Source organism: Mastigoproctus giganteus, chromosome 4 (genome assembly GCF_048544385.1).
Source record: "Mastigoproctus giganteus isolate SK-2022 chromosome 4, ASM4854438v1, whole genome shotgun sequence".
NCBI classification, from domain to species: Eukaryota; Metazoa; Arthropoda; class Arachnida; order Uropygi; family Thelyphonidae; genus Mastigoproctus; species Mastigoproctus giganteus.
Genome location: NC_143578.1, coordinates 130,597,033 through 130,613,485, shown reverse-complemented (window position 1 = coordinate 130,613,485; position 16,453 = coordinate 130,597,033). Strand labels below are relative to the sequence as shown.

At 40.2% G+C, this 16,453-nt stretch overlaps 1 protein-coding gene across 1 annotated transcript in view; it reads right to left on the bottom strand.

The window, feature by feature from the left end:
- Window positions 1-7,318, bottom strand: part of LOC150087064 (glutaryl-CoA dehydrogenase, mitochondrial) — a 119,798-nt gene extending 112,480 nt beyond the window's left edge. Inside the window, exon 1 of the mRNA XM_090371792.1 lies at window positions 7,113-7,318. Coding sequence (XP_090227918.1) covers window positions 7,113-7,272 — 160 coding nt within the window. The 5' untranslated portion in view covers window positions 7,273-7,318. The remainder of the gene's footprint in view (window positions 1-7,112) is intronic.
- Window positions 7,319-16,453: the final 9,135 nt, after the last annotated feature.

Here is a 16,453-nt window from a genome sequence, read left to right as displayed (position 1 = left end):
AATGGTGATATAATCTTATCTGTTTAATAAAGTGGAAAAATTCCAGCAGATTAGCATCATTACTTATGATGTGGTAGAGTGTCAGGGGTTTTTTAAGATTTGGAAGAAAGCTGAATGAGACTTGGTGGGCAGTGGTGTACAAAGTACACTCAACAAAAATATGTTTCATTGTAGGAGAAGAGTTGCACTGTGTGCATTGCAGAGGATCATTACCTGTGAGGAGATAAAGGTGGGTAAGTTGACTGTGGGCAATTCGCACTCTGGTTAAGATTATTTCCTCCCTTCTGTTTACATGGAAGCTGGAGGACCATAACTGCGGTTCAGGTTTTATTTGGAGGAGTTTATTATGCATTTGGGCTTGCCATTGAACTGTCCATTGTTCCCTACATATTCTTCGTATATTACCTTTGTAGTCAAGATATGGGACATAATACTGTGATGATTCTTTGTTGGATGGATGCTTAGTGGCATAGTCTGCACATTCATTTCCTGGTATCCCAGCATGGCTTGGGATCCAGCAGAAAATGACCACTCGCTGCAATTCTTGAATATGCATCAGTTTGGATTTTATGAATTTTATTAAAGGATGTGTTTAAGAAGAAATGTTCTTTAAAGCTATAAGTACACTCTGGGAGTCTTTATATATCATGCTTTTATGGATGGACAGATGGAGAATATTTTCTATTGCAAGTTTGATGGCATATAATTCAGCTGTATAGTTGCTGCATTCATTGGGAAGCAATACAGAGAAGGTTTTATGAGGGAAGATGGTTGCAGCACCTGCTCTACTCTCAGATTTTTACCCATTGGTATATATTTTTGTAAAATGCAGATGATTTTGTGTGTAGGCAATGTGGAGTTGTTGTATGTTGACATCTGCAAGAGAGTGCTTTTCCCAGTTTAGGAAATAACTGTCACAGGATGGTTTAATATAATACCATGGAGGATCCGGACTGTTTGGATCTTGAAGAACTTTGCCAAAATGTATATTCCAAGTTTGCAATAATGCCTGAAATCTGAGAGCAGTAGGCTGAACTGCCCTGGGTTTATTTCTATAGTACATTGTGAACTGAGGGTCATTAATTATCAGTCTGATGGGATGGGTAGGTAGACTTTGGACTTTAATTGTATAGTTGAGTAGTAACATCTTAACATCTCCCTTCTGAGGCTTAGGGGAAGTTCATGAGCTTCAATGAAAAGACTTTGAATTGACAAAGTTCTATAAGCACCTATAGCTATCCTCAGGGCAGAATGTTGAATAGGGGCAAGCTGTGCTAGCACGCTCTCCATAGCAGAATCATACACTGGGGCACCGTAATCAAGGCGAGATTTGATTAGGGCTCTATACAAATGAAGTAACGTATACCTATGTACCCCATGATGTAGAAGAAATAATTCTGAGTATGTTAATTTTTTTCTGGCATGACGTCCGTAAATATTTGACATATTCCACAAAGTTCAATTTTCTATTGAATATTGATATAGGATGATTTTTCAAGTGTAGCTCTGGATTTGGATGTATTTCGGGTTCGTTACAGAAGTGAATTACTTTAGATTTTGAACACGAGAGTCGATACCCATTCTGTGCCATCCATATCTGAATGTTATTAATTGAAATTTGAAGCTGCCGCTCAACGAAGGTCATGTTTTGTGAACTGCATGAAACGGTGAGATCTTCGGCGTAGAGATATGAACTCACAGTGCTGGGAATATTTTTAGTCATGTGATTTCTTATTGCGAATAAGGTGGCACTGAGCACAGAGCCCTGTGGGACCCCTTCTTCTTGTACATATGTTTGGGAGAGGACTTGTCGGTATCGAACTTGAAAGAATCTGTGCTGAAGGAAGTTCTGTATGAAATATGGTAAGTGGCCTCTCAGGTCAAGGGAATGCAGATCTCTCAAGATACCAAAATGCCATGTGGTATCCAAGGCTTTCGACATGTGGTGTCGAAGGCCATGACGAGATGCTCATTTCGGATGAATGCATTTCTGATGTTTGTTTCTACTTTGACCATGAGATCCAGGGCTGATCAATTTTTTCTGAAACCAAATTAATTATCAGAGATTGGGTTTTTGGAGTCGAGATACCACGTGAGCCAATGGTGAATTATTTTTTTCAGAGTTTACTTAAGCAACTGGTGAGAGAAATGGGTCTATAGTTTTGAGGAACAGACTGATCTTTCCCTGGTTTGGGAATTGCTATTATATAGGAGTGATTCCAGGAACTGGGGAAAGAATGCTCAAGAAAGATGCGATTGAAAAAGGTGAGCAGTGAACAGATCGAATTTTTATCTAAGTGTTCCGAGCATTAAGTAATATATTCCGTCGGGGCCTGCAGCACTGTTTTTTGAGGTCGATATGGTTTCTTGAAGTTCTAGCATTGTAAATGGTTGATTGTAGGGTGAAGAACATCTAGATCTGAAGTTCGATTGGGATTTTTTGACTAATACTTTGATCTTTTGGAATGATGGATCATATGCTGTCGAGGCAGACAACTGTAAAAATGCAGTGCTTAAGGTATTTTCTATCTCTGTGGGAGTAGAAAGCTCCTGCCAATTCCAGTTGAGAAGTGGGGAGGATAATGGGGGAAATTTGCCATTTAGCTGTTTTATTTTTCTCTATATTATTCTTATGTCAGTATTTTTATTAATTGAGCTTTCAAATCAAATCCAAGAGTCTCTTTTAGATTTCTTCCTAATGTGATGGGCCTTGGCTCTAATTCTTTTGTAGTTTATAAGATCGACCAAAGTAGGATGTTTGTGAAACAAATTCCACGCTTAGTTTTTTTCTTTTTTTTGCACACTTACACTCTTCATTCCACCAATAATTTATGGTCCTATGGATGGGTGACTGTGAAATCGCAGTAGATGCAGCAGCCAGTATTTGCCTTCTAATGTGATCGGTAACTGTGTCGATTGAGAGTTTTCGATGATCTGGTCATCAAAGGACACATGGAAGTGAACTTTGCCCAATCTGCTTTGGAAATTTTCCATTTTATGAGGTTTTCTGAAATTATGGAATGTGCTGTTTGAATTTTGCATATTACTGGGAAGTGATCACTTCTAAGAATTTTGCATATTACTGGGAAGTGATCACTGCTAAGCGGATTGTCAAGGGTTGTCCACTCAATACTAGGAAAGGGAGACGGAGAGCAGATGGAGAGATCTATTGCAGAGGTTGTACTTGCAGAGAGATGGGCTTAAGTTAGTGAGCCAGTATTTAGTATAGTTAAGTTTTGTCTGTCAGCAAGCAGTTCAATGAGTTGTCCTTGTTCATTTACATTGGGAGAACCACACAATGGATGGTGTCCATTGAAGTCACCCAATAAACAGATAGGGGTTGGCAACTGCAGAATATGGTCTTCAAGTTCATGAATGATATAGGACTGGTAGGCAGATAGAGACAAGTGTCACAGTAATACCAATCATTATACATGCTGCCTTTTCTTGGCACTATAACCTTAGTCGTTTTTGCGCCAATAAAATCAAAATCAAATCAAATCATACATGCCGTAACAGCTTCAATGGAGGTTTGTAAGGGAATTTGCCTGCAAGGTACTCTTGAATCTAGGAGTACGGCTACCCATCCATGAGCATTTGTAACAGTTCTGTCTTTCCTAAAAAGAGTATAATTTTTAACTGAGAGAGATACATGTGGTGTTAAATTTGTCTCTTGTAAACAGATGCCTGTAGGATGATAACGATTGATTAGTTCGTAGATATCATCAATGTTACTGTGAATTCCTCTACAGTTCCATTGTATGATATGATGCATTATTTGATTTTGTTGAATGAGGATGTTTCTGATTCTTTTTTATTCCCTGGCTGTTTATGGCGATCAAGCTTCACTTTCTCTCTTCTTGGCCAGTTTGGGCATCCAGTATCCATGTCATCTTCTGCGTGAAGGTCTAAGATAGGCTCATTTGGGTCTGCATTATTATCAGTATCCATGTTTACTAAAGTGGTACTGTTTGTCTTCCTATTGGGAGCTGAGTCTGTTTTTAATTTTGTAACATCTGATGATCCATGAGGTGTGGCTGGTGGAACTGTGATTGGGTTTTGTTGGCTCTGTCTACTACCTTTTACTCCTTAGGAGTCAGTTTCATCGACGATGACAGTATAGATCGGGCCCAATCTGCAATTGATATGGTTGGGGAGACTGATACTTCAGTTTGTGTTGCCATTGACTGATATTTTTGCATGGCTGCTGTATATGTGTTTTTAGGTGCATTAATTAAGCATAATTTGTTTTTTGGCCTCTTGGTATGAAACTTTTCATTCTACCTTGTACTTCTGGATTTTTTCCCTGTTTTCCAGAGATCACATGATTTTGAATAGGCTGATGTGCCCCTTTGCAATTAGGACAGTGCGATGTTTTAGCATCACAGTCTGTTTGTGAATGTTCTTTGGAACCACAATTTGGACAGAGTGGATCTCCTCTACAAGCCATTTGCGAGTGACCAAATTTTTGGCACTTGTAGCATCTTATAGGATTCGGAATATAAGGTCGTACTTGGCAGTTTGGATAGCCAACTTTCATACTAGATGGTAAGATAGGCGATTTGAATGCCAGAATGATATTGTGGGTGGGAATAAGATCTCCATCTTTCCTAATCATGATCGTTTGGCTTGAATCACTTTTTGATGTTTCAGTTCCGCTTCGCTTCTGTTACAGTGATCAGATCCCACTGATGGTGGGACCAGTTCCGCTTCTGTTACGTTGATCAGATCCCACTCTGAAATTACTCCCTTGGAGGTGTTTAATGTTGCATGTGTTGGGACCTGTACGGGTAGTCCTCCAAATGTTGTTAGATTCAGTAGTCTCAGAATGTTTATGACTCTCTGTTTCACCCAATAGGGCTCCAGATCTCAGTCTTCTCACCATTTTGGGAGACTCTGCCACATTTTCTAAGCATTTCTGTATGAGAAATGGTGATAAAGTGCTCATAGGTTTATCTGACATAAAGTGCAAAATAAGGAATGATGGGCATTCCTGTTGTTCTGGGTTCTTACGCATTCTTTTTGATTTTGTTGCGTCATAGGTAGATTCATGATCAACATCGCTGATAGTACTAGATGAGTGCCTAGGCTACTCAAGTGTAGGATAATCATCATAATCTATGGTTAGCTCCCTTTTGCCCTGGGGGTTAACTTTCCCTCCAAGATTTCTGGCCCCACCACAAGGAGGCAGGAGCAGTGCCACAAGGAGGCCAAGCAGACAGAAAAGTTAGTTGATTAGTAAATAAAGAAATATATGTAATAAAGAAGGAAAGTGAGTTCCCCCCACTTTGTTGTTACTTGAGGTTTTTCAAGTGTAGAACTGGTTTATAAATGAACTGCTGATAGTAAATGATATAACTTAAAAAGAACTTCTCACTGGGAAAATCACTGTTTATTTTGCAATAGGAACGCTTGACCTCGAATTCGCTTGGCACCCGGGGCCAAAGATTTAGTAGTGGTGGTGGTGGTAAGTAGTAATGGCAAATGATGCAATAAAGCAAGCTTAAATAGCATCAGCCAAAAAAAAAAAAAAAAACTACACAGTTCACCCATCCACATACCCACCAAGAATTTGTCTAGGTCTTCCTTGAACTTATTCAACCCACCCTCTTCCACAAAAAACATATGGAAGCCTGTTAAAACAATCAACTACCTGCTGGCTGAAGGAAAACTTCCACACATCTATCCTGCAACCATCCTTTCTCAACTTGAATTTATGTCCTCTCATGTGTGTAGTTCTTAGCAAGTGGAAGAATACCATTAACATTCAGCTTACCCAATCCCTTCAAGGCTTTAAACACCTCAGTCAGATCTCCCTGCAGGTGCCTAGTCTTTAGATGCCACAATTTGCAGAACTGAAGCCTTGAGAGCACTCTCTTGTTCCCTTCACCAGCCTATCTGCCCTTCTCTGCACCCATTCCAGTGGATTTGTCTAGGTCTTCCTTGAACTTATTCAACCCACCCTCTTCCACAAAAAACATATGGAAGCCTGTTAAAACAATCAACTACCTGCTGGCTGAAGGAAAACTTCCACACATCTATCCTGCAACCATCCTTTCTCAACTTGAATTTATGTCCTCTCATGTGTGTAGTTCTTAGCAAGTGGAAGAATACCATTAACATTCAGCTTACCCAATCCCTTCAAGGCTTTAAACACCTCAGTCAGATCTCCCTGCAGGTGCCTAGTCTTTAGATGCCACAATTTGCAGAACTGAAGCCTTGAGAGCACTCTCTTGTTCCCTTCACCAGCCTATCTGCCCTTCTCTGCACCCATTCCAGTGGATTAACAACCTTCCTAAAGTGAAGCCTCCAAACCTGTATATAGTACTCATGATGCAGCCTAACAATGGCCTTATACAAAAGGATAATCACTTCCTTATCACTGCTAGCAAAGTTTCTGTATATCATTGACGAAACACCATGAGCTATCCTGGCAGGATGTCTGCACTGCTCATAGAATTTCATGTCCGAGTGCACAAGGTCTTTTTCATTCTCTACTACCCTGAGTATAGTACCACACACTTGATATGTTACTGTCGGATTACTATCTATATTCTTAACTTCTTGTAAATTACAATTTCTGACGTATTGTCGAATATATGCCAATATCAGTAAAAGCCAAAATATGAAAGACACTTTTCCAACATCAGTTTGATTATATCCAGCATGGTATACACATCGACCTTCCAATTACATGTGGAAATTCAAATCTATGTGTAGAAATTCATGTTTTGAAATTTATAAACATATTTTCTATCATCATGTGCATCAGCAGAATGCAGCACTCTTGGAAGTTACATGATAATTGAAAAAAAGAAAAAGAAAAAAAGTAACGATAAAAATAAATAACGTTCTTTCAAATGTGTGTGCACTAATTTAATTTGTGTCAATGTTAGATGTTTAAATTTCGAAATTTAATTTAAGAACACTTAAGTTTTTTTTTTTGCATGTGTTTATGTAATTTCTAGGGAAAGAATGCTGGGAAGCTCACTTTTATGAATATTTCAGTTGCTCAAAGGTAACGTTGGTAATTATATATATATATAATATATGCAGAAAGGAGAAATTGACAATGAGAACAGTTATATAATAAACACAAACACAGAGGATACTAGAAGCTATCGTATTTTTGCTTCGCTGAAAACATCGGGAAACGTTTGGAGATCCACATGCTGCTCTCCAAAATAATGGATAATATAACGAGCCAACACAACTGCTATTAAAAAAGCAAAAACTAAGCATTCGTCCGGAATTCATTGAAAAATAACACATATATCCACTCTCTAACACAAAAATTGCAAATTTTTTTTTCTTTTGAGCTCAACTATATTCACCAAAGCTAAAATGATCACATGGTTCAACATGTGATAACAGATGGAAAACTATACATAGATGTATAATAAAATACTAACGCCCTCTGCAGCACAAGTATAAAAACAAAAGCCGTTTAATATTGAATTAGTGTGAAATATGAATAATATTAATTAAACTACGTAAATTGCTGTTATAAATTTTATATGTAAGAAAACAAAAGCATTACAGTAAGTAAGTAAAATTCTCATACAATATAAGGACTTAACGTTTGGCAATGCTTCTGGATTCCATGCAGCGTTATTACGTATTCCAAATTTAATTATACATGGTTTCAATTCTCCCCCCCCCCCCGGGCCTTGCGGCAGAAGAGTTAAGTTAAATCATTGAATTTGGAACCTAGCTTATACACTCATGAACCAAAACATCATGACCACTCCTATCTACACGAGTGGACGCATCCCACAGCACCTAAGAGTGACGTCACCGACACAGTTCGCAGTACGAATCCAGTGCAATAAGGAAAGGGAAGACACAGTTTGAAAGGGGAATGATTTGCGGCGCTAGGAAGTCGGGGCCAGCAACCTAGCAAACGCAGACATTGTCGGCTGTTCGAAGGCCGCTAGTGAAGGTGTATGTAATTTTACCTTTGAGCAACTTAATGTATGTACATCATGGTTGGGCAGTACCTGGAATGTTGGTTCAAGTCCGGCTCATTTCACTGTGATTTTACAATACCCGCCAAAAAGGCCAGATATGTACAACGTAGTGTTTGTGAGTAGTGTATATTATGTCGTTGTGTTGGCTACCATAAGTAGCTATCACCTGGATGGCCACTTCCGGGTATAAGTCACTAACGACGGGAAGGTAGGCCAAATCGACTATTTACACAGCCAGTCTCAAAAGAGGCCACAGCTCATGTATACCAGAGGAAGAGATGTCTATGCTGCAGAATTGATTTAATGAAGAGGAGAATATTTCTTGTAATGTTGAAGTAATGCTCGAGAATAGTTATTAGAGCTGTTATGTCTACTTTGTCATAGGATGCTTTGATAATAAAAGAAAATGATAGCAAGCTGTGTCCTATTCGCTGAGGGCTTTCTGGATTATGATAAGGGTGTCCATCAGGTGGCTATTAGTAGATCTCACTTTAATCGTGGTATGGAGATACGGGGCCTGTGATTGAAACAGTGGTCTGCAATGGAGGACTGAATTGTTTTTTCAAATACCTTAAGGAACCCACAGCTAATGGCAACAAACCTGAAATATTGTTGCCACATGGGATCTCTGCATTGAGTGACTGGATGGACAAAGTAGGTGTTCCAGATCTTTGGGATCTTTCAACTTTCTAGTATTTTATTGAAAACATAGACTAGGAGATCTATAATATATGTACTACAGATTTTTATAGAAACAGAGGAAACCGGTCAGGACCCACTAGGAGAGGCGGACTGGCCATAAGACTTACCAGAGGCCGGTGTGATTTTGGCCATAAACACTAATATGAAGCTGCAACAAGTTTTCCCCGATAAGAATTTTTTACCCAGTCCACTTCTGCCCGCTACAGCTCTCAGTGGTAGTTTTTTGACGATTTCCATCAGATGGCTTCAGGTTATGGTTACGGTGATATTAAAAGTTTGCGAGGAGGGCCAAAAAGTGTAACAGGAGTAGTGAATGTGATTGGTCAGTCGGTTGAAAAGTGAGCTCAGTCCATTCTCTTATTTCTTTCCTTAAAAAAGCAAATCACTATGAAGGAAGAAATATTTCTTCCTTCAAAGTGATTTGCTTGCGGCACTGTTTTTGGAGTCTTAGATCTTTTCAACGTATCTAGGGCAAGTTGGTTATAGGCAAATCTTTTCTATCTTAAGAAGAAAGCTCTTGCCTTTTTATAGGCGCTGAAGTCTTTGGCATCAGCAGATTTTCTCTATTGTCGGCAGGCCTTCTACTTCTGGAGGAAAGTTTGTTTGATGGTTTGATTAAACCATGCAGAGGTTCTGGTAGTGATGCATATTTCTTTTGAAGCTTCCTCTTTAGCTATTCCATAAAGCTCATCGGCTATATGGCTTAAGGCTACGTCAGGCGGGACAGTGAAAAGGTGTGTCCAGTTCAATTCTGTGAATCGTCTGAGGATGATTCTTGGTTTCAGGAATTTTGTGGAAAAGTTCAGTTTTCTCTCTCAGGTTGGTTATCTTTTCCTGTAAGGCGATTTCACATGTGATAGTAAAGGGAATGGGCAAGCAAGTATTGAAACTGGACCTTGGGTGATTGGAAGGTCGTCTGGTCCGATGAATCTCGTTTATTGTTGCACCATGTGGACGGCCGGGTACATGTGCTTCCTTTATCTGGGGAAGTGATGGCGCCCGGATGCACCATGGGACGATAAGCCAGTGGTGGCGGTGTCATGCTTTGGGCGTTGTTCTACTGGGGTACTCTGGGTCCAGTCATTCATCTGCCTGGCACTCTGACGTCTAACATCTACGTAAACATCATTGTTGACCAGGTATACCCTTTTATAGCAACGGTCTTCCCCTCTTGTGGTGCTGTCTTTCAGCAGGATAGTGCGCCATGCTACATCGCCCGGATTGTTCGAGACTGGTTCGCGGAACAAGAAACACTTCCAGATCTTGCTCTGGCCGCCAAATTCCCCCAGACATCAGTCCCATCGACCATCTGTAGTTTGTGTTGGAACAGCAACTCCGATCTGCGTCGTCTTAACCACGGACCTTACAAGAGTTAAAGGATCTGCTGGTTACGTGTTGGTACGAGATACAAGAAACATTTAGAAATCTTGTAGTGTACATGACTCGCCAGGTACGAGAGCTATTTTGGCTGCATCTGGAGGACCAACATCATATTTGGCAGGTGGTCATGTTTTGACTCCTATACCAGTCTGTATATTGGTATATACAGACTGGATTCACCTCATGTATAATTGCCCTCTTTATGATTTTCCCAGAAGTCTCCTAATTACTAGAACTGGAAATATATCCCATGGGCAGGGACTTCTCTACATAATTTACGAAACCAACTATAAAGCCTTCACTACTTTTGCCCAGACTGTATTTGAAATGCGGCAAATCCACCTACAGCAAACCGTTCAGCACACTCCCATCTTATAATGGACCCAAAACTCAATTCACAGCGCATCTTCTGAATGGAATCAGAGAAAACACCAACAGGAGACTGATCTTTATCCTGACGTTACAGGAATCTCTCTACGCTCACAAAGGAAATTCTCTTACAAACTCACCAACCCAAACGGAGTTCTCTACATTAGACACAAGAACTCCAAGCAATCCTTGAGCTTCAAGAATCCCTGTGCCTTCATCCATCCCCTAACTTGAGGAGATGACCCAAATCCCCTGCCCAGCGAGGGACACTGCTCATTACCTTCAAGTTACCCTTGGGCGAGGAAAATTTAATTACTGACGCTAGGCCCTTGACCAGGGTGGGACCCACTCACTTGCAGGCACCTCTTCTCTTATCTTCGAGGTGTGGGACGATATCTACTTTTCCGTTTAGAGTAGGAACTCAGATAAATACTCCCCCGGGAATGGGACTGGCATTTGGCTTGTCAAATGCAGGGTCATGCCATTAGGCAACCTGACCTCACAGTCTTTTCTCCTTTTTCAGAGCTCCCCCAAAGGGGGGGACACCACCTTACCTTGCCCTCTTTCTTCTCCTCTGTCTCTCACACCTTCTCTTATTTCAATTTTTTTGGGCCCTCCTTGTGTAGCTCAGGCTTACCCCAGTGTTGGCCAGCCAGAGTTATTATTTTATTATTATTATTATTAGCCATATGGTGCAAGGAAGCCTGAGGCTTAGGCTGCACCAGCCAAAAAAATTCCCCAAGTTACCCTGAGAGAGAAAAATATTCTCTTCCTATTAACCCGGTCCGGCTCCCCGTGCCAGTAATTAGCGGTCTGTGGTGCCCCATGGAATCTAGGCTAAGCGGCCAGACGAACAACATAACCAAATTTATTCTTCCTTGAATTTATTTAACTATAATATGCCTTCATCACTATCATTGATAAATATAGAAAACAACCATGGGTCCAAAACCGAAAGCTGGGGGACTCTACTAATAATATAAGTCCACAGAGAACAAAGTCTATTAATTACCGCTGTCGGTTTTCTCCTACTAAACCATCCCTTTATCCATAACTGCAATTTGCCCATAATGTCACTCTGGTCGAATTTATACAGCAGTCTTGCGACAGTATCAAAAGCTTTCCCGAAGCAAAAGTATATTATAATAAATCTAAGGCCATGTCAATAAATCCGGCCCTAGAGAGATTGTGCAAGGCTCATGGGGTAGAAGAATTTTCCCAGCGTAGCTGCGCTTGTTAACAGGAGAAACTGATTCTACACGGATGGAATACATTTAAATAGAAGGGGCGAAATTATATTTGCTTATGCTATCGAGGCAGTGTTAGGTGGATCGGAAAACTACTAGCTTGGGGTGGGATCCACACACTAAAAGATTAAAAGTAGCCAAAGGCAGAGGTGCAAATGATTCTTGCACTACTTCTATTAGATTGGAGGGCAGGGTGCTGGGAGACTTCATGGAACAAATAAATACATGGGCTGTGTTAGGATAACTAAGAATAAGATTAGCTGCATGTACATTTGCATGTACACTAATACTAGGAGTATAGTAAATAAATTTGTTGAATTTGAAGTGCTGGTCAAGACATCACAGGCATTGCTGGGATATCAGACATTGTTAATGATATAAAGAGTGCAGAATTGGAATTTGGGGAGTACATAGTGTTCAGAAAGGATAGACAGGATTGGAAGGGAGGAGAGATTAAGCTGTTAGTTAATAGACAACTATGCAGCCAGTTGACATAGTTGGTCAGTGCAATGTTGAGTCAGTTTGGTGTGATGAAGCACGGGGAAAGCAAAAATGTAATGACTCTGATGAGTATAATGAACAACTGTACAGGGAAATAAAGGGGGTGGGCAGTAAATCCGATTGTGTTATGATGGGGATTTTTAACTTCCGAGATGTTTCTTGTGGATTGTTTTCTACAGCAACACATCAGAGAGGCAACCAGAGAGAGACATTCTTGATCTGGTTATCAGCAGTGATTGTTCGTGCATTAAGAATTTGCAGATAAAGGAACTACTGGTGGCATTGATTGCAGTCTACTGATGTGGTTAAAGATATTACTACTATCAAGGGTAAAGTGAAGGGTTTTGCTTCCGTAAGGGGGACTAGTGTTCTCCGACAGTTTTTAAATTGTATACAGTGGGACCAACTGATGCTACTAGCAGCAAATTCTAAATGGGAAGCATTCAAGGAAGTAATCGTGGAAGCCATTAGGCTTTCCATACCGATTAGGCCTAAATGGATGTCAGATGAACTAGTGAGACTCATGGCAAAAAGAAAAAAATGCATGGGATACATACAAAATATAAAGTAACACAGAAGCATACGATAGATATAAGCTGGCCTGTAATCAAATCACAAAGGAAGTCACACAAGAGAAGGCAGAGAACGAGAAACCTTTGAAAGCTAAGAAAAACAGCAAGGACTTCTTTACTTATCGATGGCTCGACTGTTAATGATCCTGCTCAGATAGCTGATAATCTTAATGAGTGTTTTCCACGTGTATATTCACACAAGGAGTTATCAAAGGAGGAAAATGCCAGAGGTTTATAGGATGGTTAATGATTTTTAATAACTGAAAGCAAAGTGGAGGAGAAATTTTTGAAGTTAATCATAAGAAAGTCACCTGCGGAGGATTGGATCTATACAGTTATTTAATATAACTGGATAGGAGGCGGAAAGTAAGTATGCAAACGCTGAGCCATGATTATTAGCATAAGCATTAGTTGAGGTATATGATGCAAGAAAGCAAGCTTATAAAAGTATCAGCCAAAAAAAAAAAACCCACCCTTCCCATTTCATCCATTCCGGTCACTCCAAATGTGTCTAGTCAGCCTTAAATTTATTTAAGCCATCAACTTCCACAACAACAGATGGAAGTCTATTCCAACAATCAACTACCTGCTAATGGCAAACTTCCACACATCTATTCCACAACTGTCTTTCCTCAATTTGAATCTATGTCCCCTGAGGTTCTTAAGTTGAGCATGCGGAAGTACCCCGTCGCCATTGAACCTGCTCAAACCATTCAAGGCCTTATACATCTCGATTAGATCACCTCGCAGGTGCCTAGTCTCCAGATGCTGCAACTTGAAGAACTTAAGCCTTTCTTCGTAAGTGCACCACTTTGTTTCTCTCACCAATTTTGTTGCCCTTCTCTGTACTCGTTCTAGAAACTCTAAATCCTTCCTGAAATGAGGCCTCCAGACCTGTATACAGTATTCAAGGTGTGGCTTGACCATTGCCCTATAGAAAGGCACAGTAATTTTGCCTCTGCCAGCAAAATTCCTATATATCATTGACAAAACTCCATGGCCTACTCTGGCAACCCGTCTGCACTGCTCAGAGAACTTCCTATCTAACTGCACAATTACGACCAGGTATTTTTTTTATTCTCTACCACCCTGAGTGTAGTATCATACAGTTGGTACATTTCTCTAGGGTTACTGCTATCCACATCCTATTTCAGCAGCATACTGTCATTAATAACCCTGCCATCCTTTGTATCATCTGTAAACTTGGACATTAAGCCTGATATATCTTCCTCAATATCATTGATAAATACACAAAACAACTAACCGAACACCGAACCCTCGGGGACTCCGTTAATATTAGTCCACGTACAGCAGTGTACATTTATTACCACTCTCTGCCGTCTCCCACACAACCATCCGTTTATCAATCGCAGTGACTTGCCCTTAAAGCCATATCGCTTCAATTTGTACAGCAGTCTTCCATGTGCAACAGCATCAAAAAGTTTACTGAAATCCAAGTATATATCAAAATTAATTTTTGCATCCAGTTCCTTTGTGACCACATTATAGTATCCAATCAAATTGGTCAGACAAAGACTCCCCCTTACCAAACCCATACTGTGTCTGAACTATTGCTGCTGTCTTGTCTAGGTAATCCTCTATCATCTCTTTAACTAGTGACTCCATTATTTTCTCCGGAACAGAAGTCAAACAGGTCTATAGATATTTGCATCACCCTTTCACCGCCTTTGTGAATTGAGGATACATTTACACATCTCCAGTCTATGGGGACCTCTTCTGACTCAAATGATGCTCTCATAATTATGGCTAAGGGTTTGCTTACTTCCATTGCTGCCTCCTTCATTATAACTGGATAGATTCCATCTGCCACAGGTGGCTTTATTATTTTTTTAACTTCAACAATGTCTCCTCCATTTTGCCCTCAGTTATTACAAAATCACTTGGCTTTCAGTTACAGCTTGATAAACTTCTGGCATTCCCCTCCTTGAATAACTGAATGTAGATGCAAATTACTCATTCAGTTTATTAGTTACTTGAGCAGGATCATTAGTCGAACTGACTATGTTAATCATCCACTTCCTTCTAGCGTTTACATAAGTAAAGAACCCTTTACTGTTTTCCTTTGCATCTTTTGCCAAAGATTTCTCCAAATCTGCCTTCGCCAGGCTAACAATCTTTGTGACTTGATTACAGACTAGCTTATATCTGCCGTAGGCTTCTGTGTTGCCTGATAATTTATAAGCATTTCCCATCTCTGCCATAAGCCCCATTAATTAATCCGACATCCATTTAGGCCTGAACCTTGAACAGTATTTCTTAATTGGTATTAACAGCCTAGTACCTTCAAGATTAAATCCCTTAAGGCTTCCCATTTAGAATTCACCGTTGGTAACATAATCAATTGATCCCACTGTACAGAATCTAAAAACTGTCTGAGACCACTGTAGTAACCTTTCCGATAACAAACACCCTTCCCTTTTACCATTGATGGTAGTTACATCTTTAAATAAATCCCACATCAGTACTGTGATCACTGTCACCTAGTTGTTCCATTATCTGCAAATTCTTAATGCATAAATAATCACTGCTGATAATCAGATCAGATCAGATACTCCCTTCCTCCGGTTGTCCATCGAACCTGTTTCTCTAGAAAACAATCCTCCAATAAATCCACAAAGTCTTGCTAGCATGAGTGACCAACCACAAGTTCCAATCAATATCTGGAAAGTTAAAATCTTCCCTTAAGACATTCTGATTTACTGGCCCATTCCATTACTCGGCAGAACTGTTCATTATATTCATCAGGCCTATAACACACTCCCACTCTCATTTTCCCTTTCCAAGTGTTAATGTTACACCAAACAGACAACATTCCGCTGTCCATCTGCTAACTGGATGCACTTTCTTAGATTTTGTGTTTGTTAACTAACAGCATAACCTCTTCAACCTTCCAGCCCTGTCTGTCCTTTCTGTACACATTGTTGTCCCAAAATTCCAATTCTGCACTGCTTATATCTGTGTGACACCATGGCTGTGATATCCCAACAATATCTGCCTTTGATGTTTTGACTAGTAAATAAATAAATAAATAAATTTTCTGTTTATACTCCGGCACGACAACCAAGTCAGTAGAATTTACAATAAATCGTCAATACAAATATTTATCGTATTTAGTAGTCACGGGCTTGAACCCCGGTCCACTCAAGGAACGCGTGCTATGCACTCTCGCTCCTGACCACTGGGCTACGTCAGGCCCTACTTCAAGCTCATCAAATTTATTAACTATACTCCTAGCATTAGTGTACATGCATCAATTCATCAATTTTATTTACTATGTTTCTAGCATACATGCACATGTTCTTCCCCTTAGGAACGGTAAACATCTTCCGTATTTACTTGTTCCATGATGACTCCCAGCAGTTCTCAAAATCCCCAGCGACTTGCTGTCTAGACTGCTGCTCATTACAATAGCAGTGCAAGAATCACTTTAGCCTCTGCCTGCGGCTAATCTTTTAGTCTGTGAATCCCCCCCCCAGTCTAGCAGTTTTCCGACCCACCTATCACTGCCTCGATAGCATCAGCAAATATTCTTGCACCCTTTCTATTTAAGTGTCTCCCCTGTTAGCAAGCACAGACCACGCTGAAAAAAAATTCATCCCCGTGAGCCTTGCACAATCTCTCCAGGGCCAAATTGTTGACAAGGCTCTCTTTATGTACTTCCTCCTATTGCGTCTGGGCAGAATTGCACTTT